Source organism: Paroedura picta, chromosome 18 (genome assembly GCF_049243985.1).
Source record: "Paroedura picta isolate Pp20150507F chromosome 18, Ppicta_v3.0, whole genome shotgun sequence".
In the NCBI taxonomy this organism is placed as follows: domain Eukaryota; kingdom Metazoa; phylum Chordata; class Lepidosauria; order Squamata; family Gekkonidae; genus Paroedura; species Paroedura picta.
The window spans coordinates 14958944-14986563 of NC_135386.1; the positions used below are offsets into that span (position 1 = coordinate 14958944).

A 27620-nucleotide genomic window follows, 5' to 3' on the forward strand; every position below is an offset into this window, starting at 1 on the left:
TTTCCTCTGTCTCATCGTCACAACACTGTGAGGTAGTGTTAGGCTGATAGTGCGGAGTGGTGGCGAAGTGTCATGAAGGTCCAGTTGACATGGCAACCCCATAAGGCTTTCAGAGGAACAAACAAGCAGACCAACCTTGGACTTCACGGTCTCATATCCAAGTACAAACCAGGGCAGGCCTTGTTTAGAGATCTGAGATGGGGCTAGCCTGAAACCATCCAGGTCAGAGGGAGAATGTGTGACCGACTTGACCAGCCAGCTTGGATGGTAGAACGGGTTCGAATCCGAAGTCTCCCAGATCAGAGTCCGACAGTACCGCAAGCAAAACAAATGATGCTTCTTTGCTGAAATTACAAAGGCCAACAATTTTCCTTGTCTCTTTCAATCACCCCACAAGAGTCATAGAATCATAGAGAGCTGGAAGGAACCTCTGGGGCTATCTAGTCCAACCCCCTGCAGAATACAGGAACTCACAACTATCTGATTACCTAGAGTGCCCCCAATTTCGTGCCCAAATGATCCCCCCCACACAAAAAATCTCCAGAATGCAGCCTGGCCTGGAAGGAATTTACCTACCATCCCACAGTGGTGATCAGCAATTCCCTGGTATGTAAGGAAGGGCCACAAGGGACAAACATTGGAACATCCCTTCCTGCCCACCCACTCACCATCTGCCTAAGTTCATAAAATCAGCATTACTGTCAGATGACTATCGAGCATCTGCTTAAAACCTTTCAAAAAAGGAGAACCCCCCACCTCCCGAGGAAGCCTGTTCCACTGAGGAACCACTCTAACTGTCAGGAACTTCTTCTGGATGTCTTGCCGAAAATTCTTTTGAATTAATTTCAACCCACTGGTTCTGGTCCGACCCCCTGGAGCAACAGAAAACAACTCTGCTCCATCTTCTATACAACAGCCCTTCAGATCTCTCTTGTTGGGTGAGAGCAAATGGCTTACTTTGTAGTTGACTTAAGAATTCTGGAGATAAGATTCAGATGATGCAGGTGGCATTAGAGTGACCTTTCCCAAGCCATATAGATGTCCGCTCAAGGTAGCTATTTTTGAGCTAGTTGCTGGGGTGGCGCAGTACACAGGAACTGTGATCCCTATGTGGCCCTCCCTCCCTAAGGGACTTTCTCTGGTTCCTGGAGGCCCTATCAAATTTTAATTAAGGTCTGCTCAAACAAGTTCTTTTGCCAGTGGCTTCACAGAGACTGATAGCAGGAGCTCCGTGTCTCTAAAAGACTTGAAAGTCTATGCTGACTTGGTGGTAGATTGCGCTGGTATTTTGACCGGTTCCTGGAGAATAGGATAGAGTGGCCCTCGATAATATCAAAGTGGGTCATCCTTGACTTCAATTGTGGAAAGAAGAAACCATGTCGAGGAAGGGACAGTGGCTCAGTGGCAGAGCATTTGCTTGGCATGCAAAAAATTGCTTGTTGATTCTGTGAGCTTAGGCAGATTGTGAGTGGGTGGGCAGAAGGGACTGTGTCAGTACTTGACCCTTGTGGCCCTTTCTTGCACGCCCAGGGAAATGCCAATCACCACTTTGGGATTGAGAGGCTAATTTCTTGCAGGCCAGACTTGCCAGGGATTGGGGTCAGTGTGGGTAGGCAGATAATTGTGAATTCCCTGCATTCTGCAGGGGGTTGGACTAGATGACCCTTGGGTGTCCTTTCCAACTCGACGATTCAATGATCATTTATCATTTTCAGTTCCATTTTTTAAAAATGTCCACTCTGCCTGTCTATCACAGGTACACAGCTGTAAAGCTTCAAATACTGTTCTGGCAACAGAACAGAAAAATTCTCTGCCTCCAAGAGGACGGGACAATTTAGGGGCATTCAGGTTTCTAAACCTCTTTTCTGAAGTTCCCTAAATTGTCCCTAAGAGCAACAAGAAAGTAGGAGCCTGGAGTTCTCCCAGATTTATCTCCAGACCACAGAGATAATGGATGAAATCTGCTCCTCTCTCTGTAAGCTCCCCACCCCCAAAATCTTTAGCTACTTCCCAGTCCTGAGCTAGCAACCTTAGGAACAGGGAGGCAGAAAAGTTTAATTTGGCAGATCCAAGTGCCTTCTGTTAACTGGAAATTTAGACTGGAATCGATGTTGCTTTGCGTGTTGCTCAGGGTCCACTTTGGATTCCTTTCATCTGAATGCAGTTGCAGTATGAAAAGAACTCAGCCTCGGCATGCAAGCAAGGACAGCCTCTGTCAAACTTTACACTAACACTTCTCCCCAGCCCGGAAAAGCATCCAAGACTTTCCCCGTTTGTTTACGGACTTTTACATAAATGACCCGCAGATGGAATATCTTTGATGACAGAGTGAACTTTGCGGTAAACCTTTAAAGGCCAAAACCTAAAACGGAGGTAGAGACGGGCGACCTTGTTAGGAGTTGTTTGCCTCTCTGCTGAGCTGGCTCCGGGTTGTGTGCTGTTAAAAGTATTTGGACAGGGACCCTCCACGTCACACAGCAGGCACCAGAAGAACCTTTATTTAATTATGCCTCCCTGCCAGAATTGCCAGCAGAGAACTCAGGGGGGGAAGTGCTGTGCTTGAAGACTGTGTCAAATCTACAGTTATTTTCTATTCTGGATCTACCAAGCTGTCGCCCAGAAGAAATATGTAAACTTGAACTCACATAAGATTTGGATCCCCACTCCACCCCCTGTCTAAGAGGAGGGGGTCAAGTGGACCCCAGAGAGAAAATTCTCTTAAACTTTTCCCTTCTGGATCCTCTTGCATGCAGAGTTACAATATCCAACAAGAACAGCCCTGCGAGGTAGGCCAGACTTAGAATGTGTGACCCGCCCAAGGTCCCCCAGTGAGATTCCATGACTGAGGGGGGGATTGGAACCCAGGTCACCTGAGTCCTCCTTTAACATCTACCCCACATGGCTTTCGTGAGGTGGCTGCTTGTTGGACAGGAGCAAGCAGCGAGTCCCGGGTGAGTCATGCAAGCCATGTAGCTTCAAGGCACCCAATGGTTGTTGCCAAGCAACAGAGGGCTCCTCTGTCGCCCTCCAGAGGCTGAGAATGTGTAACTGCCTCAGCATCCCCTCGCTAGCTTCCACGACAGAGCGAGGATTCAAACCTGGGCGTCCGAGATCCAAACCCTTAACCGCAGCATCGACCCAAGCTTTCAATTAGGTACAATATACAGAGGTTCGAAGACGGCAGGCCTATTTTGAGGACGGAGCTCTCAGTGACTTATTCAACAGGATCCTCGGCATGACTGCCCTTCAGGAAAGGTGTTGATTGTCCCTGCCTGGAGCTTCTGATACTAAATAAACCTGCGACCTTTCAAGAAGCTCTGCAACAACTGTTGCTTGGGCCTTAAAACGAAACTGCCCCGAGGGACCGGCCTAAACAGAGCACTTGTTTCTCAGAGGACCAGAAGCTAAAGATAATTGCAATGTGCTTTTCACTTACAGAGTTGAGGCCACCCTGGTGAGCGGCCCATTCCGAAGCTCCTGCCTCTGAGTTCTGCACACCTTGGGCAGTGATGAAGTAGTTGAGCAGGTAAGGCAAGGCTGGCCAAAGCGTGGCTCTCCTGATGTCCATGGACTACAGTTCCCATGGGCCCCTGCCTGCAAATGTTAACAGGGTAGTTTAAGCCAACTGGATCCCTAGTGGATCCTGCCGCCAGCCGTCCAATCAGGCTGCAGCAAACACCCTTAAATCTACTGGCTCCTGCGGGAAGGGCAGCTAGGCATGAGCTAGTTGGCAGCTCGGACTTACAATCTTGCCTCAGACTTCAAGCTCGGTCCTCAGCAGATTCACATGTGCAACAAATTCCCTTGGAGAGAATAGCTGCTTTGGGAGATGGGTTCTCTGGCTTTGGGCCCCACTGAGGTCTCTCCTTCTCCAGCCCCCGTCCTCTTCAGACTCTCCCTCCACACCTCCGAGAATCTCGCAAGGTCACAGAGAGGGCTCTCATAGCAGAATGAGGATTTGAACCACAGAAGAATCAGTGTAGTGTGGATTTGGCTGAATGGATTCAGAAAATCATGGTGCTCTTCCAGTCTGTGGGGATTTCCCCCCTTGTCTTTTCTGGCCTTTTTTTTGGGGGGGGGGTGAGGTAGAAGCACCAACCTTATAGCATAGATGCTCAAAGGAGTCTCAAAGCGGCTTCCAATTGCCTTTCTCTTCCTCTCTCCACACCTGTGAGGTAGGTGAGGCTTGGAGAGAGCTCTGAGAGAACTGTGACTGGCCCAAGGTCATCCAGCTGGCTGCATAGGGAGGAGGGCGAAGTGGGATACCAAGCCTGAGGAGGGGCCATCTTAGCACTAGCTTGTTGGTCTCTATGATGCTAGCAGAGTATAATCTGGAGTTCGAGTCTCCACACTTCCACATGGAGCCAGCTGGGTGACTTTGGGCTGTCCACAGTTCTCTCAGAGCTCTCTCAGGCCCATCTACTTGAAAGGAAAGGAAGGTGATTGTAAGCCACTTTGAGATTCCTTTAGGTCGTAAAGGTAGGGTACAACCCCCCCCCCCTCGGGTAGGCAAGGTTCCCTGTATCTCCAAAACAAGCAAAACCGGACACGTCGTTTTGTAGGAGAAGGCACCGGTGTCCTCACTTACCTCTGGGTTACTCCCAAGGAGAAAGGGCTTTGAGGCCTCGGACAGCGTTTGGACACAGGGTATGAGAATGCATGTAGAGACAGGAATGGCCAAGGAACACATGCCTCTCGGTTTCCAGTTTTACTTGGGCAGCCCATCCATCTCTGACTGCTGGGTGGGGTTGGCCCAGCTCCCAGGACCGAGAAAGTAAGAAATCGGCAGGCACAACATGGCCGGGAGCACGCTGTTCTTGGCGGGGCACGCTGTGCCAAGGGGTGCAGAGACACTGCTCCACACAATGTTGCCGGGGCTATTGAAATAGCATCCGCAAAACGCTCAAAAGCAGGACATGTTGCGATTAAAAATCCATTTCCTTTTTGCTGCTTTCTCTTTTGTACCAGGCATCCGACTGAATCAGTCTCGGCTCCTCTCAGGATGAACGCGGCCCGTTCCCTAGAGAGGAATCACTTCCATCGTGGTGTTTAAAAACAAACCAAGGCCGTTGTGGATGGCTTAAGCATCTGTTGGCCTTTTCGCTTTTTGGACCTTATTCATCTTTGCAGAGAGAGGCCTAATTGCTGAAGGGGGGAAGTCCCTGCCAACTGAAGCCTTGGTCTTAAAGGCAAGGGAGACAGCCTGGCTCCGAGGAGGAGAAGAGGGTTGGCAGAGAGGTACATATTTGTCATTCAAAACACTTAAGAATCTGGATATGGAACATTTTTAACAGAGCGGGACAAAGTTTGAGTCCAGCGGACTCGAGCATCGTCCAGCTGCTTCAGCCAACATGGGTACCCATCTGAATATGTTTTTAATGTCAGTAAGTTTGGGGTTTGCTTTGCCCCGATCCAACTGTTTTGCAATATGATACAAGCCAGCGAAGTAATGGAACAAGAGAGGCGGGCCGCAGATGGTTCCTGGGAACTCCCAAGGTGGCCGGAAGAGGACCACGAGCTCTCTGAAATCCCCCCTCTTGTTGCTTTCACCCAGTGCCGGTTCAGATGTCCCTGGTTAGGGCAGCTACATGAGTTCCTTTTCACATGTTCCCTTCCAGAATTTGTTAGAAACAACTTGCACTCATTAGGGAAACACATCCACGTTAGTATGTGTGAAAGACAGTGCTTTTGGGTTGAAGGACTAACTTTCATACATTCAGGTGGGTCTCCATGGTCTGACGCACCTTAAAGACCCACAAAATGTTATTCAACGGATAAGCTATTGTAGGCAGGCATACTTCCGGCATCTGAAGAAGTGTTCAGGTACACCAGTCTTTCTAAACTTCTTGACCATTGAGAAACCCCTGAAACGCTCTTCAGGCTTGGAGAAACCCCAGAAATAGCACAATCATGTAGAATATGGTTGAGAAGCAGAGCTGTGGACACGCCCACCCAAAGCCCCTCCCCTTCCTATCCCCCTCCAGGCCCATCATTCGACATTTGGGGAGGAGGGAAATAGATTGGCATGACTACATATGGACATATCACCTGATAAATGCGTAACAAATTTAAAAAATATATGAAAATTGAAAATCTCCTGTTGCTGGCAACATGATGCCCCAGAGATATGCACATTTCCCAGAGTTTAGGGCCTATTCCGCACACATAGGATACTGCAATTTCAATGTGCCTCGGCAGCTGGATTTTCCTGTGCAGAACAGGAAAATTTACTTCTAAAGTGCATTGAAAGTGCATTATCCTGTGCACGAACGATTGGAGGTAATGTGAAATTAAGCATGAACGATGGGAGGTAGTTCTAACAGCGTATCTTTCCAAATGATTTTTTCCTATGTGTTGCTCCTGTATGGCTTCCAGAGAGAGGCCGGGGCTGCTTATAGGGCAGTTTGCCCAAAGCAAAGGAAACTCTCTCCTCCACGAAGCCTTTTAAAGTATTACAGCTGTCTCTGGAACTCCCCGGTCGATGTTTGTTGTTCTGCTGATTGCGTGCCTATTTTTATACCCACCTCCTGGGCTCCTGACTGGTCCATCTGCATTTCTGAACTCCAGGAGGATTATAAGCGGCATTTGTACCAGGACCCCTTGTGCAAGGCGGGGAGGAACAGAGCGATTTGCAGGACAATCGAACAGAAGAAGAGACGGTGGCTGGCTCCGTTGTGTTAGCAAAAACAATTTTCCTTCCTGCTCCATTGCCTTGACGTTCCTTTCTTCAAAGGAAAACTGGGAGGGAAAGGAGAATCAGTTCTCATGCCTTCAACCATTTTGCTACTGGGCCATGCAATCTGGGGAGAGCAAACCTGAGTCGCTATTAATTGAGGACATGGCCTTTGGCCTCGCAGCTTCACGGATCTTCATGCAGGTTTCAGAAGGGTGACATTAAAGAGTACAGCGTCCTAAATCTGAAACCTACCACCTGTAAAATTCTAAACTGCACACTTATCAGCAGGGCCGAAACTCAGGTGAAAGAATTTACAAGCGGCCTTCTTTTTAAAAGGCGTATCATCTTCAAGACGCAAGAAGCTGCTGAATTCCAAAGACAGCATCCACGAAGTCAGGGCTTGAGTATCTCAGGGTTAGCCACTCCCTGATGTGTGAGAATGTTCAGCCTCTACAGCGATCTGGCTGCACACCGTCAAAGCGCTACGGCCCAAGGAGGCAGCATACCTTCTGTGTTATGTTGCTGGGCGGAAAGGCGATATGTCCTGGCTTTCTTAGGTCAAGTTTATTTTTACAAAACACTTTCATTATCGAGCAGCTAGTGGGCAGCTGTGAGGCAACGGGGTTAGAATAGGACTGGGGCGGGGGACAGACCTGGGTTCAAATCTCCTCTCAGCCCCCAAAGCTGAGCCAGTCGTTATCCCTCAGCCTAACCGGGGTTGCAGAAATGGCAAAATGGAGGAGACTTACATCGCCATTAGAATCTTTTTCAACCTTTGGACCATGAGAGTACCGCTGAAATATGTTTCAGGTTTTGTTTTGGGTAATCCGATGGGGTTTTGAAGGCAGGAGATGTTTAGTGGTGGCCTCTGCACAGCAGCCCTGGACTTCGTGGTCTCCCATCCAAGTGCTGATCAGGGACAACTCTGCTCAGCTCCTGAGATCTGCCAAGACTGGCCTAGCCTGGTTAGCGCCACTAATTTGTCGTGCCGTTGCAAGTGGCACACGAACTCCCAGATTCTCGGCCAACACCCAGCCTTTTTTGACCGTGCAGGAACCCCTGGAATATTTTCTGGGCTTCAAAGAACCCCAGAAGTGGTGCCATGCCCCTTCAGAAAAGAGCTGGTTTTTACACCCAGCTTTTCACAGCTCAAAGAAGTCTCAAAGTGGCTTAAAATCACCTTCCCTTCCTCTCCCCGCAACAAGCACCCTGTGAGGGAGGTGAGGCTGAGAAAACCCTGAGATTACTGAAGAAGAAGAGTTGGTTCTTAGCATTTCTCTGCTAGAATGAGGCTCAAAGCAGCTTACATTTGCCTTCCCTTCCTCTCCCCACAACAGACACCCTGTGAGGAAGGTCAGGCTGAGAGCTCAGACAGAACAGCACTATCAGGGCTGTGACAAGTCCAAAGTCACCCAGCATGTGGAGAAGCGCGAGTCAAACCTGGCTCGCCAGATTAGAAGTCGCCGCTCTTAACCACCACACCATGCAGGCATGGAAGTAAGTTGCAGGATCCAGTCGATCCATCAACCAATCATAATTTCATTATGAGGAAAGAGACCAGGCCTGTAGAGCTACAGGAGAACTGCGCTCCAGTGATGTCTAGCAATGTCAGGGCCCAGACAAACTTATGGGAAAAGCTGCATACTACTGGGGAGCTCTTGTAGGATCCCAGGTGTCCCCAAAACCCTGGTTGACACTCCTTGCTCTACCCATTATGGCAAAATTGTATTCTCCAGAAAGCATTAGTTGTTCCATTTTGCAGAGCATATGATACATACACTCAACAGGCTGTTGAAGGAGAACCTCCACCGGAGTTTTCATCCAGATCAGTTTCTACAGCTGCTCTTGTTATTTTAAGACCCATGTCTCTCCCCCCCACCCCCTGCCAGCTAGTGGGATAGGTGGTGTGCGTCCCAAACATACCTTCTGGGAAAGACCGTTGAGTCATAATGTGGTAAAGGTCCCAAGGTCACGCGCATTAGCCAACGAGCAGCAAGGATAAACCTTTGGCCTCCCGACCTTCTCCAGTGGTGTCCCCCACCTGCAGGGAGACGGAGGGAGCCGCACCCCACCCAGCCCCAGTTCTGCAGTGCGTTGACGTTACCAAAAAAGGTACTTGGAATTGAGAGTGTGGATTCCCTCCCGTTTGTGACACGCTGGAATGGGACTCCGCATCGCTTTTATCTCCGTACTTAAAAACAAAATGCTGTCTTAAAACAATCAGCCGGCTTTCCCCAGGCTCCTTAAAAGGGAAAGGAAGAGAAGGCCAGCTGATGAGTGACCTTTTGCTATTTATTCTCTTGTTTTGCTGGCACGTTAAGGCTTCGCCCAGGCAAGCACTTACAAGACAGAGCAGAGGACAAAGTGAGGGGGATCAGAGTGACAAATCAGTGGGAGAACTCCTGCTTGGCATGTCAGAAGCATGATGTTCAGTCTAGTTAAAGAATATTGGCTATCCAGGTTGGGAAAGATGTCCCCAAGCCCTGGAGCGCATTTGCTACACTGGATAAGGGAGGAGCCACAAGCAGGGATAGCAAAACTGTGGCTCTCCAGAAGTTCATGGACTACAATTCCCATGAGCCGCTGCCAGCATCTGGAGAGTCACAATTCAGCTATCGCTGGCTGCAAGGAATTGAGCCACCTGCTCTAAGACAGCTTAAATGTGCAGAAGAGCCACATCTCCTATTTGTGCACTTCTACATTTAATCATGACAAAAAGTAGCAGGAAAACAGGAAAAAACCTGTTCCATTTCCTGTTTGCAGGAAGGAACTCCCAAGCCCCTGCATCTATAATTTCTGTGAAGAAGAAGAAGAAGAAATCAGTTTCCTTGGATGTGTGTGACTCTTTGCTCGACTGTTCTTAAATGTATGAAAAATTGGCCTCCCTTTTTTCAGAGCATAAAAAGACAGACCCCACATTTTGTTCCGTAATTGATCTCCTTGAAAACAACCCCATACTTACAAAAAGACAGGGGGGGAAGCCGCACTAATTGCCAATGTTTAATACTTGACAGAGGAAAAAGTGCAAATTCACAACAGATTAAACCATTACAGGAAATACACACACGCCATCGTTAATTGACCGGGGTGAAAACGGCCAATTAAATCCCACCCCACAATAACCCACTGCATTTCAACCTGTCTGCAGCCTTTGAAAACACCTACTCTAGCAATCTACAGTCTATTAAGGGTTGCCTTTCTCACACAGAACTCTAATAAAATTTCCTCAGCACCGCACTTACTCAGAAAGACTTTCAAGACCAAATCCCCCAGTCCAGCTAATAGTTGTGACTCAAGTACCAACGAAAGACAGAGAACATATTAGTGGCAACTCTTACTATGACTAAACTGGATTGGGACCTGCTTTATTATAAAGTGTATTAAGTGCACTTCTGTTTTTTGGCTAAGATCGCAGCAAAAAGAGGAAAAAGTGATCCTACTCCTAAGCATATAAATATAGAATAAAACAATTTCCCCCAAACTCTATTGCATTCATCTTCCATACATGAAAGGAATCCAACTCATTTTTTTTCCAGACAGTATTAACCTTTCTACCTTCAAGTGGTTTAGAACCCAAATATTAAACGGAAAACGTACATTATTATATACACCAATATAGAATTTTTAATCTATGTGTGGCCTCTTAGACCATAGTCAGCTGTACTGTTTCAAGATATAAAAAATAAGCACCAGCTCAAGCTGATAAGAGTTATGTGAAAACAGACTGTGTTACAGGTGTAAAAAAACCCCCAAAATCTATAGTGAAATCAACCTAAAATTAGACGTTTACACAACAGCGTTATCTGGCTTCAAGCATCCAAGTGAAAAATCCACCACCTGTGCGGAAGGAACTATAGCTCAGGAGCAGAGAACATGAACTGCATGCACAGGGGTCCCGAGTTCAAATCCTGGAACGTCTAGTTAAGGGATCTAGGATGAAAACAAGTCTCGATCGAAAGCTTTGGAGAACCACTGCCAATCAAAGCAGGGAACAAGGAACTGGAAAAGACCACTGGGTTTTAGTTATTTTTCATTAATACCCAACTTTTTTCCATAATGGGGACTCCAAGTGGAATACGTTCTCCCCTCCTCCACAACCCTGTGAGGTAGGTTAGATGGTGTAGATGTGTTCATTTCACCAAAGGTCGCCCAGCAAGCTTCCATGGCAGTAGAGATGCAAACTGGGGCTTCCAAATTCTAGTTTGACACCCTAACCATTACGGCACAGTGGCTTTGACCCTGCATAAGGCACCTTGAGATGGTTACAAGCATGGCCAGCTTCCTTGGCACGTCAAAAAGCTTGCGTCTCGATTTCCCAATAACTCTTAGAAGTATTTGAAATGGGATAAAATATTCATGGGAGAAACCCATGCTATCTTGTGTTTGGAACCTTTTTGCTCCCCTGCTACCACAAATCATAAACGTGAGCTTACATATTCCAAGTGCATCTTGATGCTTCTTGCAAATCAACGTGATCAGGAATACAAATGAAATCATTCACGCTTCAAGCTCCCCCTGGTCTAATTGCATGCATTTGCTGGCCGGCATACATGGCAGCCGCTTAGGTTTAACTTTGTGTATTAAAAAGAAGGGGAAAAAAAACAATGCTCTAACACCCCTTATTGAAACTACAGGCCTTCTTTCTGGGAGCTGGAGACAAAATGCTCTCAGAACACACGATTCATGGTGGACCTTGCTAGAGCTGGTTGTGCCACAGTTTCACGGCAATGAACCGAAACTGTGTAAAAAATGCTTGGTGAGAGGCGCTTCGAAGGAGGATGCTCCCTTTTTACTGGCCCTGCTCCCATGACTTTGACAGAACCTGACCTGCTCCTTCTACCCTGGCTGCCAACTCCACTTGCCCAAGGAAAGGGAGATGAATAGGTCAGGTTTTGCTGCTGACCCCCAATTCTTTTATCAGGCTGAGGCTAAGGATGCAACAGCAATGCTAGCATTAAGGTGGTGACCGGGTGGCCAAACTGCGGCTCTCCAGATGTCCATGGACTACAGTTCCCATGAGCCCCTGCCACTGGCAGGGGCTCATGGGAATTGTAGTCCATGGACATCTGGAGAGCCACGCTTCTGCCACCGCTGCATCAAACTCTTATTACTATTAATGCTACAATTTGTTCACTGCAATCACACTGGTGAAGAAGCTAGAAAACGAAGGCACACGTGTTGAAAATTAGGTTCCCTCCCCCCTCAAAAGCCTTCTAACCAGCCTTCATGCTCCTCCTCCTCCTCTCTTGCATTCATTTGGTCATTTCCCTCTGAAAGTTATGTTTGCTGGCATGAGAGATCGCCGTGGTCTTAATTTAGAGCAGGTTTTGCCCAATGGGGAGGAACTGTGACTCTGTGGCAGAAGGCCCCCCAAGTTCAATTCCCGGCATCTCTAGTTAAAAGGATCAGGTTGAAGGTAATATCAAAGAACCTCTACCTGAGATGCTGGGGAGCTGCAAAGAGAGCAGGCTACATTTCCGGTATGCAGCTGCTTTGCATGTATAGTCTGTTATCCTAAGAAGGTATCCGTGAGTTGAGGGCATCAGCCTGTCTGCATAGCTTGGGATGTAGCTCAGGGCTCGTTTCAAATCCATCCCAATGGACGTAACAATGGATTAATATATATTGAATGGGTTTCTGAGCCAGGACCCTAGAGCAGGAGTGGCTAAACTCTGGCTCTCCAGATGTCCATGGACTACAATTACCATGAGCCCCTGCCAGGGGCTCATGGTAATTGTAGTCCATGGACATCTGGAGAACCACAGCCTGGCCACCCCTGCTCTAGAGTCATCCCTTTGTTTCTTCAACTTGCTGCTTTAAAGCTGAAAGGGATCTGATGTTTGTTAAAGGTATACTTAAATACAATCTGAGAAAGGGGAGCCATTCTTTTTTTAAGGACAGTATTTCAGACTTTGCAGCGTTAACCAGACATCCTAAATGCTGTTGAGGGACCCTGCAAAATATATGAGTACACTGTTGTGCCAGAAAATATATTCCAAACCTTTTCCCGTTAACGGATACATTAGGAAGGAGTCCCGTTTTTTGAAAAATTCCGCCGTATCGTCAATCACCCTAAGTAAACATTGTATAAAAGCCCTATTCTCAGAACCAGGGTCCATCTTCCTCCTCCTCCTCCTGCTCTTCATTTTCATTCAGATAGAGAAGAGCAATTTTCGTCTCGTCAGAGACCACGGACCGGTGGTCGACCATCCTTTGCAGCTGAATCGTTTGATCAAACGCAGACCGCTCTGATCTTTGTTCACTTTCGGCATCTCCCTCGCTCCCCTCGGCTGTGTCCTCGGCCGGGTGGGCATCCTTCGTGTCCGACAACAGGATTTTTGCTCCTTGCCCACCTCCTGCTACGCTGCTGATATCCATCTGAAAAGTAAAGGATGTTTCCTTCGGTCCTACCTTTATGTGTCCAAGAGAGTGGCTCTCCGGTGGCCCGTCCGTCGGAGAGAGCTCCACGACACCGACCTTTGGGGTTTTCTCAGAAATAGGACCTCGGAATACGATCTGCTCTGTGTGAGTTTCGGCAGGGCCGAGTCTGATGTGCCTGACCGAGCGGCTGACCTCGCCGGGCCATTCCATTTCCAAAGTGTCTTCCCCCGCAGAACTGATGCTGGAAGATTCGGAGACGGAACCTTGGTACGCAACCCGTTCGCCGCTCCAAATTTCCGTCTGCCCCAATGTCACGTGTCTTAGTGACCCTTCGGAAGAGAACCTTTGTCCAGATTCACTGAACGCCAAGTGCTGTTCAGCGATGGGACCTTTGAAAACTATTTGCTCTGCTGTCACCGATTCCTTGGGAGCTAACTTAAAGTGTCTGACGGTTGCGTTAGAATCCAGCGTCCCTTCTTTGAAAAGCCAGCCTGGATCATGACTCAGTTCGGTCATCCGAGGAGAAGATTCTTCATGTGTGGCTTGGCCTGTGATCGGGGTTTCTTTCTGCCCTACCTTAATTTGCCTCACCGACTCCTCGATTGAAATAGCGTCCTCCCCAGTTCCAGAGAAAGGTCCTTCATGAGCAACTTGCTGAATCCGTGCCTCTTTCGGATCTATTCGAATGTGCCGGATGGATCTGCTGGTTTCTGCTGTCCCTCTCGCTTGAGGGAGCAAAAAGCTATTATCGTCTGGTGACGAGTCAGAAGTTGGCCTCTCGAAAATTATTTCTTCAATGACTTGCTTTGAGCCCAACGTGACCTGCTTACTGGACCTGCTATCAGTAAAATACTGTACCGGAGCAGAGCTTTCAGGACTACTCACTTCCACTCTGCCACGAGCAGGCCCTCTGTACGTTATTTCTTCGGCTGTCCGAATCTCTTCAGGGCCACGCGTGAACCCTTGCACGGATCGGCTGATGCTGGTTGTTACTCCTGCCTCAATGCCCCCTGTACCAAACTCCAGAGTTTCTGGAATGGGGCCTTCATGAAGAACTTGCTCAGTTCTGCGGATTTCAGTGGGGCCGACGACAATCTGCCGTACAGATCGGCTGCTATCAAACAACCCTTGTGTGGCAGATAGGTCGCTTTTGTCGTCAAGTCCCAAACTTTTGAAAACGGGGCCTTCGCTGACAACGCGTTCGCTAGTATTGTATTGCACGCCATCGCTGCTGCTCCATTTAGTCGAGCTAGAAACTGCTTCCGTAGCCCACGGTGTGGAAGAAACTTCTATTATTCCAGGTTTATTTCTACCACCACTGTAGTTTTCCGGCTCTGGCTTCCTGTGTTCATCAAAGGTATATGCAGCGGAGATCCGTGTTGGGGACTCTTTCTCTGTGGCAAGGCCCTCCCCAAGATACGCTGTGTTAAACTGGTCGGAATCGAGCGTCTCAGACAGACTGACTTCTGCAACAATAGTAACCAAGCCCCCTTTCTTGGTCTGCTCCACTTTTTTAATATCGACTTCCAAACTGCTTGAATCAGCTTGGCCTTCTTTAGTCAGTGCCGAGAGCTCATATTTGACGCTTTCCGGAAGGCTGTCCTCAAGGGTTTCCAACGCTTCCTTCAGCTGGTGTTTAGGGTCTTTTGACTCCTCCGAAAACAGACTCTTTATCGACGTCTGAAATTCGTGTGGTATTTTAATCTCTCTCTCGATGACGGTGGATTCGACGTGGGCCACCTGCTCGGCTCTTGGCTCGTCCTTCGAAACGAAGGCGCTTTCGTCTCCCCCCATCACTTGATAAATAATTTCCGGGGAACCCATGCCTTCATCTCCCCTCTTCTGAGCTCCCTGAAGAAATTCATCTTGCCACGAATACTTAATTGTCGATTCTTCTTCAATATGGATTTGACCGTAGACGGAGCTGTCCCCTTTCTCATGAGTCAAGGGGTGTTCTTCGGGAGTTGATACAAAATATTTTTCTTCGTCCACGACATCGTCTCCCTCAGAGACTTCTTCTACATGAGACACAATCACACTGGGTTGCTGTTGTTTAAGGTGTCCAGCAGAACTTGCGGTAACCTTCTCTTCGCCCCCGTAATACAGATGTCCTGCCATCCAGGGTAATGTATCTTCTGCCTCTTCTACTTCAAAGGGTGTTGGTAATTCTGTTCTTTCATCAGTAGGAGATCCTAATGGCTCCTCGACTATCTCCACTTGGACCGTTCTTTTTCCTTGGCCCTCCCTTCCTGTCAAGCTTGCATTTACGATCTCTTCTAATACAGCTTCAGATAAAGCCCCCTTAGCGTCTCCCAACCCTTCAGCTTCTTTTTTTAAGAAACGTCCCAGATCAAACTCTTCCGAAATGTTCAGGTCTTGTTGAACGGTAGACTGTACGGTGACCTCCGCCCTCGTGTTCCCGTCCTCAAAAGCTTTCTTTTCAGAGAAGGTGAACTTGGTATCTGTGGGAAGTCCCAAATCCGAAGGTTTCTGCACAATACCTTTAAGAATGTCAGAAACGATATTTTCTGCTATGCTTTCTGTCAGTAAAGAATCTATTTTAGGGCTTCCTCCTTCATGTGCTCTGTCTTGGTTTAATCCCCTCTCTGGAATATTTTTAGAGGAATCAGGTGTGGCTTCATCTTTGGGTGTACCTAACGGAGGTTTCAGGCCTTGAAATTTTATTTCTGCACTGTTCTCTTGAAACAACCGGCTTTGATTACCCACTTCAGAAAAGACAGGTATCTCGACAGATTGCCTGCTGTGTGCTGTCACAGTTTCCTCCTGTTGGACCAAGCTACTTTTATCCATCATTTTATCGGATGGCAAATCTTGTCCTGATGTATCCACCCTGATGCGCTCTTCCCATTTCACATATTGTTCATTCTTGGGAGTTTTTTCTTCTGCCACTTTGCTTTCCTTTCCACGATCACTGGTGCTCAATTCGTTCATGGCATGCTTTCCCTTCTCTGTCCCATGCTGCATTTCCACCTTCTTTTGAAAGTTAACCGTTGTTTCAACTCCAGTCAAATTCTTTTCCATCTTTGCCTGGACAGCATCAGTTGCCTCCCTGACCGATCTTTCCTTTTCATCTCTTTCTTGTAACCAAAAAGGTTTTGTTGGCTTAACTTCCTTGATTGGCTCATTTGGTTGAGCATCAGCCCCTTCTTGGGTTCTCTCGTATTTTGTTTCTTTAGAAACAGCATTTAGGCCATGAGATATAGTAGGCGCCCCCACTATTTTGGGCCTCACGTTCTCAACCTTCGTATCTTTTCGGACTTCCAGTGAGTCTTTTGGAAAAGATGTGGTTCTCCCAGCATCCATTTTCTTTGTTTCGGGCAACGTTCTTCGCCAAACTTGACTCTCTCTGGTAATGACGGAAGAGGGAGTAAAAGTTCGGACCTGCCTCTGGTCTGTCACGGTTCTCCGATGGGTCGCGTCCTTCACAAAAGTGGCCGGAGGATGAGATTCGCGCCAGACGGCATCTCTCTTGAACGTTCTTCCAGGAGTAGCTGCCTGAATTCTGCCAGGTCTCGTCTGAGATGAATAAACTGCAGAGCTGCTCATGTTTGCCATTGCCATTTTATATCTTGTGTCAACATTTTTGATTGCGGGGAGAGCTCTGTTGCCTTTCTCTTGTCGATGAGCTGCGTAGCGGTTGCTATACTCGTGAAGCATGTCTCGGACGCCTGCCAGCAGATAAAGAGAAATGAAAATCATACCTCTTAACGCAGTGTACTTAAGTGACTTATGAACATAATAAAACACAGTTGACTTGATGGGGTTGTTGAACTCAGCCTAAAGCCAAAGCCAAGTACTTCCGTTCCTGCTTATCTCCACAAAATATGGGCGACGAACACGGACAGTTATCTAATCACGGGGTTTTTTGTTTCGTCACACTGCAGAAGGAGACCCTTGACTGCCAATACCACCAAAGTTGGCAGGATCTGCACCTGCAAAGCAACAAGCCAGCGAATGCTTGCAGAATGATGCAACAGTTATACACAAATACTCCATTCAGAATTATTAGCAGCCATTACAAGGGAGACCTTCTTCCCACCTGCTAAGTCTAAACCAGAAGGAGAAGGAGAACGAGAAGCCTCTTGCCCACGGTGGCATTGAGAGCCCAGCATCTGGTTGTTTCCACAAAACAGGATCCCTTCCCCTCTCGTTTATCCCTCAGCAACAGGTTTTCAGAAGCTATCCTGACTCCAAACTTGCTTGTGGTTAACAACTCTAGCTACAGCTCCCTTTAAAGCAGCCAAGGGCTTGTCTTGCGGTAAAGAATTTAATTAAGCAAACCGCGTATCATGTAAAGAAAGCCACCGTTTTTCCATCCCGAATCTACTGCCAGTTGTCTTCACCAGGTGTCCAGGTTCTCCTGTTCTAGGAAAGGGAAGGGGAAAAAATATCTCTCTGTGCCCACTTTTTCTATATCACGCTCAGAATGACAAACCCAAGGGCTGCAGGTGAAGACTTAGATAGGTGCTTCCTTTCTCCTGAGCCTGAAAACACAGCATCGTTCCCAAAGTTAACAATCCATACCTTGGGGCACTTTTCTTCCGTGCTCTTCTTCCCACATGAGAATCCACTGGCTGTCCTCCCCTTCTAACAAGGCCCTGCGAAGCAGAAAAAACAAGTTTTGAGGTCTGTGGGAGGAGATATTTCACACAGAGGAAAAATGTAATAGTCCTGGTCTCCTGGGGTTAACGGGTGGGACAGAGAATTTTTTAATAACGAGGGAATAACAGATGTTGCACTTCAATTGCGGCTGAAGGAAGTCTGAACTCCCACCCAGTTCCAGATTAGGAGAAGTCTGAAAATGAATTAAACACGAAGGAACATTTCCTTCATGCAGGAAAACAGGGAGGTTCCAAAATATTCAGGACCAAGTGGGGATCTTTATAAACTCAGACATATTAGAAGTGTACCTACCCCCTGACGAAAAGAAAACTGAATATACATTTATTTATTACTATCTATTATCAGGCTCTTCCTCTTGGACTGTGCCCCACTTGGTTTGTGAACACTCTGGCAAGAGACTCTCTGCCATGCCGAAAGAACAACTGCTACCAATGTGAATGTTTTCCAGTTTTATTTTAAACCTTGTAGGTGGCACAGGACTTTACATTTTGCTTCAGCAGACTAACGTGGCTACCCCTCTGCATGAAGAAGAAGAGTTGGCTTTTATACCCTCTCAAAGCAGCTCACTCTCACGTTCCCTTCCTCTCCCTACAACAGACACCCTGTGAGGTGGAGGGGGGGGGGTTGCTGAGACAGCTCTGACAGGACTGTTCTGTGAGAACAGCACTTATCAGGGCTGTGACTGGCCCAAGATCCCCAAAGAGATCAGGGCCCTGCCTGAGCTGACGCAGTTCTGCAGGGCCTGCAAAATGGAGCTCTTCCGCCAGGCATTTGGTTGAGGTCGACCAAACCAACATCTGCTGGACCTCCCAGAACCTCCCCCTCCTCCATGAATTGATCCCCAAACCGACCAGCCTATGAGTCTGTAGTTGACAACACAGTCACCGTTAATAGAACTGTTGTATGGAAGGGTTAGAACTTTGGGTTAGAACTTTGTTATAGACTGCTGAAACTACTGTTACTATGAAGTTATTTGCTGCACTGTACTTATTCCTACATTCTATGCCAACCAACCTGAGATGCAAGGGAGGGCAGTATATAAATATAATAAATGAATAAAATATATATAAAAAAACCAAATCCATCCAGATGGGATATTTTGCGGAAACACAAAAGCTTCCACATTTTGCGCTGGGATGTGAGTGTGTCGTAATAAAGAGTTTTACACGGCTTTCGATGTTGGAGTGTTAAGCTGTTACGTTACTAATACAACACTGTGAATTCCACTGTGCCAAATGTTTTGAACTGATAACGTGTCAGAAGCACAGCTGGATGGGCCTGATACAGTTTTGAAACTCCAAGATAAGCAATTCTACTTGATGTTCTTAAAAGCAAGCCAAGACGGAGTTAATTATGTGCTTAAGTGCTGGGAAGTTACAACCCACTTAAGGCGACCCCAGCAAAGGCCTTTCATGGCAAGTGAGAAGCAGAGGTGGGTGGCCACAGCCTTCCTCTACAGAGTCTTCCTTGGTGGGCCCCCATCCAACCCTTATGGTGACCCCATCAAGGTTCTTCCAAGACCAGTGAGAAGCAGAGTTGGTTGGCCATGGCCTTCCTCTGCAGAGTCTTCCTTGGTGGTCCCTCATCTAACTAGTAGCCCTGCTTAGCTTCTTAGATTGGGCTTAACCATGCTGCCTTCCCACTCCTCAGTTAGTTAGGAAGACAGTCAAAACTGGCGGGGGTTTAACCACCTACTATCACTGGACAATATCAGTACCTTGAAAACTACACTCCGGATAATCTTCACAATCATGAGAACTAGACAGTCAGTTGGTTTCAAATAGGGCTGGTTTGTGCAATGACCGTTCCTACGAAGAAGCTTGTATGTCTCTGCCCAACTACCTCTGTTAATGTAACCTGGAGAGGAGGCACCCAGGTATCCTGCAATTAGACCCTCCGACTACGCCTCCAATAGACTTCCACGTTCCCTTTATTTACAAAAAATTAACATTTCAACAACAACCAACAAGCCTTTAATAGCATATAAAATTAACATTTCAATATAGCTCATTTCCCCCCCTGTGGGGACCCCAAATCAAACTTACAACATTCCACCCTTCGGCATTCTATCCTTGCAAACAACCCTGTAAGGTAGGCAAGGCTGAGAGCATAGGCTGCCCGGCCAGCTTCCATTGCGGAGTGAGGTTTTGCACCTAGATCCGAGTCCAATTTCTGACCACTACCCCACACCGGCTTTGCCTGGCCCAAGGAAGAGTTCCAGGCGTCTCAAAACCAGCTTGCTATTTGGTGACTTTTGGCCTTTGCCTGCCATTTCTTCGTTCTCCCCATGAGTCTGGAACGACCCAGCCGGTCCTGCCCTTCCCCGGTTTCCCCCTTAAGCACTCCGTGTGCTGCTAAGACCCCCGCAGCGAGTCTCCGAAAGCGTTAACTGCAATGATGACGGAAAGGAGGAATGCGGGTTAGTTTGAGTGGGGATTTTTGGCTACCGATAAAGCAACCGTTTGCTCCGTTGCCCCAGCAACGCCGTGAAGTCACTAAAAACAAAGTCCCCAGCCAGGCACTGTATAAGGCAAAGGGCAAGCACATTGGGCAGCATGCCGCCTCCTGGAACAGGACGGCCGGAAACAAGCTGCTTGGGAAAGGCAGAAGTCTCACTTAAAGAAAAGAAAGGAGGGAGACAGGTAGATGGAGACGCTGGCTTAGCTTGGGATGGGCCCGAGGTCTTTTCTCCATGTAGTCATGGGGGGGGGGGGTCCTGTGTGCATATTCCCGGGATGCAAAGCCCATTTCCTCAGCCGAGGGCAGGAGTTGGGAGGGGGGGCGGAAGCAGGAACTGCTACGAACCCAGCCGAAAATTCACACAAACCCCGCCGAGTGGGAGGCGAATAAAGCCAGCTGCATGGACCTGCCCTGGGGAGCAAACCGGAAACTTTATATCGCTATTTTAGCCCTGCAGGATCCTGTTCTAGCGGTGGGATGTTGTCCTTTGAAAGCCCTTGCTGCTGCGAATATTTGTTTACGAGTCATTCTCCCCCCCCCCCCACTTGTTCCCGCTGTTTTTTACTTCTTCCCGCACCCTGCTGTAACAACCTGCGGCAGATAAATAATGGAAAGAACTAAAAGGGAAGAATGGTTCTAGTTCTCATGGCTGCTAGGAGGCTGCATCTGGTAAAAACAGGAAAAACAACCACCCCTGCCAGTTTTATTTTATATATTTAAATAATTTTATAAACACACACAAATATACAACATACACACAAACACACATATATACACCCTGCCCTTTCCTGAAGGTTCAATGGTTCAGGAGTGAAATTCTAGGGTAACAATCTCCAATAGTATTGTTTGTTTTTGTTTGCTTGTTTGTTTTCTATGCCAGCTTCCCAGCGATCCCGCCGTGTACATTAAAACACATAAATACGACATTTAAATACAAATAAACATTCTAAAACCAGTCTTTATAATAAGCAATTCAGACATTAGAGTTCACGGTATCAATCACCTTCTGTTTTACCAAAGTGAGTCTACAGTCCGGGGGGGGGGTCACCTTTGATGGGGGGGCAATAGATGTTATTTGCGTGGCCTCAGGCAAAAGTCTGGCGGGAGAGCTCCGTCTTGCAGGCCCTGCGGAACTGTGCCAGCTCCAACAGGGTCCAGATCTGCTCCGGGAGCTCATTTCACCAGGTTGGGGCCAGGATAGAAAATGTCCTGACCCTGGTTGAGGCCAAGCGTACTTCCTTGAGACCACCAGCTGGTTGATATTAGCAAAGTGGAAAACTCTTATGGGGTATAGACAGAGAGGCGGTCTCTCAGATACGCAGGGCCCGAACCACAGATGGCCTTATGGACAGCCTTATGGAGGAGAGGGCTATACCAGAAAATGAGAGGTCCCCTGTAGGTCACTGCAGAATCCTCTGCTTGTGTACACATAATCCTGGTTCTCAAAGTTTAAAGGGAGGAAGCCAAAAACTATACAGGAAAGGTGAAAGATTGATGGAGTATTTAATAAAGAGTGATGCTAGTGTCGGGAGAAAGAAATACCGAAAAGGACGGAGGGACGTAAATGCACCAAAGATTTCTTGATGTGTCAGAGTCGTGGACAAAGAGAACCAGAAGTTCAGAGGCCAGGACAGTATAAAAAACAAGGGCTAACCCATGTGGGAGAGGGACCATCACCTTCTCCTTATGCTCTTCTGCTCCTCTTGCAGTTTTAAGAGAGGCATCAAATACTTTCTAAGGGAATGCTGAATTCTTGACCCTTACCTGTAAGTTGCAATTTCGAGGCTGAGGCTGGCTTTCACCTGCAGGAGGTCATGGTAGTCCCTTAAGTACTCGGCGATAGACATGGTCAGGAACCGCCGTTCTTCTTCCAGGGCTTCAATGATCATCTAAACCAAAACGACAAAGGCTGTCACCCTTCATCGGAAGCACAACCGGACGGTGGATCGCTTGAAATCAAGTCAAGGGCAGGATCCCACAGATGAAGTGACTGGTCCAAGTGGAGGACCAAGATGCCTTTTTCAACCTTCTGACCAGGGAGTAACCCCCTGAAATATTTATTTATTTATAAGTACATTTATATGCCACTGCTCACAAACCTTCCATCTCGCAGCAGCTATCGTCAATAAAATACAAATTAAAACAATAAAACAGCTCCACCAACCCACTCCACCCTAGCCTAGCCTTCCCACCTCCATCATTCCACCAATCTGCCAAGTCCCTAGGGCGATGGTAACAGGGGGAAGATTTCAGAGGGGGAGGGGGTGCTAGATCTTTTGTTGGCCCAGCCTCAACCAAAAGCCTGGCAGAAGAGCTCCATCTTGCAGGCCCTGCGGAACTGACCAACTTCCGGCAAGACCCTCAGCTCTTCAAGGAGCTCTTTCCACCAAGCAGGGGCCAGGGCCGAAAAAGCCCTGGCACTGGCCGAGGCCAGGCGGACCTCCCAGAGGCCAGGGACCACCTCCCAGGGACCAGGGATTTTCTGGCTTCAAATAATGCTGGAAGTTTTACCAGCTGGCCACTCCTCCCTGTCACACCCCCAGAGGTCACATGTTCACAGCATGCATGGCATCACTCATAAAACAACAGGCTTGTTAAATAAGAAGTTAGTTTCATTTTTGTGTGTGCAGTGCCTTGCCTGAGCAAAACACGGAAGTGTTCATCTCCACTGTCATAAAGCCCACCATGCAATGCAGCGATTCTCCTCAGGAGGAATGATCGGTGTGATCTGGAGATCACTTGTAACTTTGGGAACTATCCAGGTACCACCTGGAGGCTGGCAACCCTAGCAAGACCTGAACATATATTTCTCCAGGGTCAGAAATGGCTGCCAGAGCAAAGGGAAACCTGGGAAGAAAGAAATCCTTGTGCAGGTTGTGCACAGTCCTTGCACTGGATCCAGGTGGAGTAGCTCTCGGCTAGGGATGCCAGCCTCCAGGTGGGGCCTGGGGATCCCCTGGAATTACTGCCCATCTCCAGATGAGATCAGTTCCCCTGGAGAAAAGGGCTGCTTTGGAGGGTAGACTGACAACGGACACAGTTCTCTCCTGCTGGAATATCTGCACCCCTGTGCTTGCAACAGCTTTCCTCCAGCTGTTTTCGGCAGGCAGGGCTCTAAGAATAAATTCTGAGGGGGGAGGAAATGGGAGGAGCGAATAGGGGAGTGCAGCAGATCCAGCTGTTCCCTCCCACTCCTTCCCCACTGTGTGTGAATTCAACAAGGCCATTGCAGACCAGAGAGATGAGCAGAAGCCTGTCTTCCTGATTCCTCACCCCCCCAACTGGAGTGACCCCTCTGGGACTCTGGAGTAACCCTGAGGTTACTAGTAACCCTAGTTGAGAATGACTGCTCTGGGGCAACACATCCCCTCACTGGAACACGGCTTTCAGATAAACACACACTTAAAAAAGAAAGTGGTAGAACTCGGACCGCTCAAGCTAAAGTATATTTCAACCCAAAACATTGGTCCCAGTTTCCCGATGTACAACCAGAAAACCCTGGTTGAGGACCCTGGTTTGCTTCTCTGATCCACCCTTTCCATGATCATGTATTAGTTCCTTCTTGGGGTCATCATGCCGAACTAGAGGCTTCCAAACCGCAGTTTGTGACTCAACGGTTGTTGAAATCTCTGTGGCTGGCAAGTCTTGAGGCTTCATCTGCAGAGTTGGGAGAGGGCTCATGGGTACTGTAGTCTATGGACAGCTGGAGAGCCACAGTTTGGCCACCCCTGGCTCCCCCAGTACTAAGAAAGCACACGTCCCTTCTTTGCACTCCAACCCTCTCCGCTTAGGGCTGGGTCTGCTTCCAGACCCACCGGCTCCATAGATCCCCAGTTGCCTCGTTCAATTCATTGTTTAATTCACTGAGAAGTCAGGGGAACCAGCTTTGTACACCAAAAATATTTGGTCTCCTTCTGCTTGGCTGGAGGTGAATAACTGCGTGACACACTGTGCTCAAATGCCAACTGAACTAGCTCTTGTGGTTTCTCTTTCAGAAACGCTGGGTTCAGGAGTCTTCATTGCAGTTGGTCCCAAATTCCCCGGTGATTCTTCCAGGGAGGGGGTGGAGGAGAAGGGGGAAAGGTGCCCCTGGACTCTTGTGCTGCTTCAGACCAACAGATAAGGTTATTGTCTCTTCCTAAGAAGGGCTCATGGCTTGGTGCATGGTCGGATACAACAAGGAATGTAATATTGGTCGTTTATGAAAAAAGGAGAGCTGAGCTTTACCAGAGTTACAATTTTTCACACACACCAAAACAAACAAACACAGAGAGAGTTGCTCAGATGAAAGTCTATTTCGGCCAAGGAGAGAAAAGGCAATTCCTTCTGCAACTTCTCCTTCAACCCAAGACTCTCAACCTAGTCAAATAAGGTGGGCCTGCCTCTCGGGATACAAGAGGGCTGCCAGCTGAGGTACACCTGGAGATTTGGGGAGCAGAGCTGGGGACTTCAATGAGGTACAATGTCACAGAGCTGACCTCCTAAAGCAGCCAATTTCTCCAGAGGAACTGATTTCTACCACCTGAAGATCATCAGCTGTAATAATAGGAGATCTCCAGATTGGCAGCCCTACCTCACAGCTACTAACACAGGATACCTGCTCTATTCCTGCTTGTTTACCAGCCCCAGAGCCCCAGGTACCTATCTGTAGATATTGGCATTCTTTTCTTTCCCTGTGGGGAAACCTATTGACTGAACTATTCTCCTGGTAGTTTTCTGAATAAGAAAGGTTATGCTGTTTAAAGCCGAATGCAACCCACAAACCATTCTTGGTGATAATCACAGGTAAGCATGGTCTTTTGATCACCTGGCCTTTGTCATACTTCAAAAGGGGGCCGTCGAGTTCAGTCAAAATGTGCCACCTTGGCAAACCACCGAGGCCAAAACGGATTTTGACCACCCAGGCGTGCCAAATCTGGGCTCTTTGTAATGCCCCCACGGCCTCCGGAATCTTGGCCAGCAATGAAGCCAACAATGAACTGAGCACAAACAAGAGAAATTTTCGGGCGGGATGAATAAGCTCAAAACAATAGTGATTAGGCCCATGGAGAAGAGAGAGAAAGGGCTTTACTCGTAGGTTGGATTGAACTGGAGTAACCTCAGAGGGGCCAGGTGCTTAAGCGGTCAGCTCAAGACTTCAGGCTACCTTGGCCCCACGGGGGTCTTCTGGTGTGATTTAGAGAGGGCTGCCTTGGGCAGGAGCTTAGGCTGCCTGTATAGTTGAGTGGCTTCTGAACATATCTCATCCGGGAATATTTTATAACTAAGGGATACCTGTCCTGACCTAGATGGCTCAGGCAGTTCCTGGGAATTAAGCAGGGTAAGTTTGTAATTGGAGAGGGTTTGTAATTGTGAATTTCCTGCATTCTGCAGGGGGTTGGACTAGATGACCCTGGAGGTCCCTCCCAACTCTTTGCTCTGCTCTGGTTCGGCCTCACTTGGGAGTCCTGTGATCAGTTTTGGGCACCCCAGTTGAAGGGGGATGTAGACAAACTGGAGCCTGTCCAGAGGAGGGCAACAAAGATGGTGAGGGGTTTGGAGACCAAGACATATGAAGAAAGGTTGGGGGAGCTTGGCCTGTTTAGCCTGGAGAGAAGGCGACTGAGAAGTGATTTGATAACCATCTTCAAGTATTTAAAGGGTGCCATATAGAGCAGAGTTGTTCTCTCTTGCCCTGGAGGGATGGACCAGAACCGATGGGATGAAATTAGTTCAAAAGAAATTCTGTCTAAACATCCGGAAGACGTTCCTGACAGTCAGAGCAGTTTCTCAGTGGAACAGGCTTCCTCGGGAGGTGGTGGGTTCTCCATCTTTGGAAATGTTTAAACAGAGGCCAGATAGCCATCTGACGGAGAGGGAGAGGCTGATTCCGGAAAGGTTCAAGGGGGTGGCAGGTGACAGTGGATGAGCGATTGGAGTGTGAGTGTCCTGCAGAGTGCAGGGGGTTGGACTAGATGACCCAGGAGGCAATCATAAACCAGCTCTGTTCTTCTCTTGCCTGGAAAGCCCCATCATCTGTTCCCTGCCTCTTGAAGGCGTTTTCCACCAAGGAACACTTCTTTGTCTTTAAAAGAAAGGTTTGAACAGGGAAAGCAGAAGCAGCCCAGGATTTTAGCACCCCTGATGAACACCTTTCCCTTCTTTATTCCCACAACAGAGGTAGATGGGGCTGAGGGAGCTCTGAGAGAACTGTGAAAACCCAAGTTCCCCCGGCTGGCTGTGGGACTCTCACCCGGTTCTCCAGATGACTGTCCAGCGCTCTTGAATCGCCACCCCACGCCGGCTCGAACGCGACGCCCGCAGCCTCTCCCCATCGAGCTCCTACCAGCGGCCCACCTTACAAGGCTGTTGTAACCTCAGGCGAGAAAAAGACGGCCAAGCTCCCGCGCACCCCCATCCTCCCATTCCCGGCCGGGCCCTACCTCGTACTCGGCCAGCTCTGCGCCGTGGCGCTCCGCCTGCGCCCGCCGCTCCCCGTCGAGGCGCTCGGCCAGCGCGGCCAGCTCTGCGCCGCGGTCCTGCAGCTCCTCGAGCCGCCGCTGGCTCTGCTGGTTGGCGGCGCGCAGCCGGTCGGCCTCGGCTTTACCCAGGCGGCCCTCCAGCTCGGCCAGCGCCCGCACCTCGGCCTCGTAGCGCTCCAGGCTGTGCGCGCAACTCCAGCGCAGCTCCAGCGCCGCGCCGTGCGCCTCCGCCTCCTGCCGCCGCCTGGGGCGCACCGCGGGCCGGCCGGGCGGCTTGGCCGGGGGGCGCCGCCAGCGCCGCCGCTCCTCCTGCAGGCGAGCGCGCTCGGCCGCCAGGCGCTCCAGCAGCGCCTCCAGCGCGGCGCAATCCCCGGCCAGGCGCTCCAGGTGGCCGCGCAGCTCGGCGGCCTCGGGCTCCAGGCGGCGGCGGCGCAGCTCCTGCAGCTCGGCGGCCAGCCTCTCCAAGCGCGCCCGCTCGCACCGCAGCGCCTCCCGCTCCAGCGCCGCTTCCCCGCCGGCCCGGCTCAGCTCGGCCACCGCCAGCCGCAGCTCGGCCACCTCCTGCTCTGCCGCCACCGCCACTGCAGGCTGCCGTTGCTGGCCGCGCTGCGCCGCCAGTTCTTGCGCCAGGCGCCGGTTCTCCTCCTCCAGCGCCCGCACCCGGCCCACGTAGGCGCGCAGGCGGCAGTTGAGCTCCTGCAGCTCGGCCTCCTCGTCCCACGGCTCGCCCTGCATGGCTGCGCCTCCAGCCGCTGGCCGGCACTGGCGCGCCCGCTCCGCTGCGCCGCTTTGGGGCTGTCCCGGGCTGGGCGGGGAGTGGGGGCCGAGGCTGGGTGGCCCGAGGAGGCGGCCGGACAGCGGCCCCTGCTGGACACGCGCCCCGGGCTCTGCTCTGGGGCCTGCCTCTGCTGCCTGCCCCAAATGATGGGTTTTCTTGGCTTCTCCCTTCTTGGCTTTCTCTCCAAGGGGGATCCAAAGTGGCCCACATCAAGTCAAGT

General features: G+C 49.3%; 1 protein-coding gene across 1 annotated transcript; it reads right to left on the reverse strand.

The window, feature by feature from the left end:
* Positions 1-9663: 9663 nt before the first annotated feature.
* SYNM (synemin) lies at positions 9664-27411 on the reverse strand. Its single transcript, XM_077318385.1, has 4 exons — positions 26584-27411; positions 21926-22050; positions 17603-17676; positions 9664-16746 (listed from the first exon to the last, which is right to left on the reverse strand). Exons 1-4 carry the CDS (start codon positions 27355-27357, stop codon positions 12779-12781), a joined length of 4941 nt encoding a protein of 1646 aa, XP_077174500.1. The 5' UTR covers positions 27358-27411; the 3' UTR covers positions 9664-12778.
* Between the last annotated feature and the right edge of the window lie 209 nt (positions 27412-27620).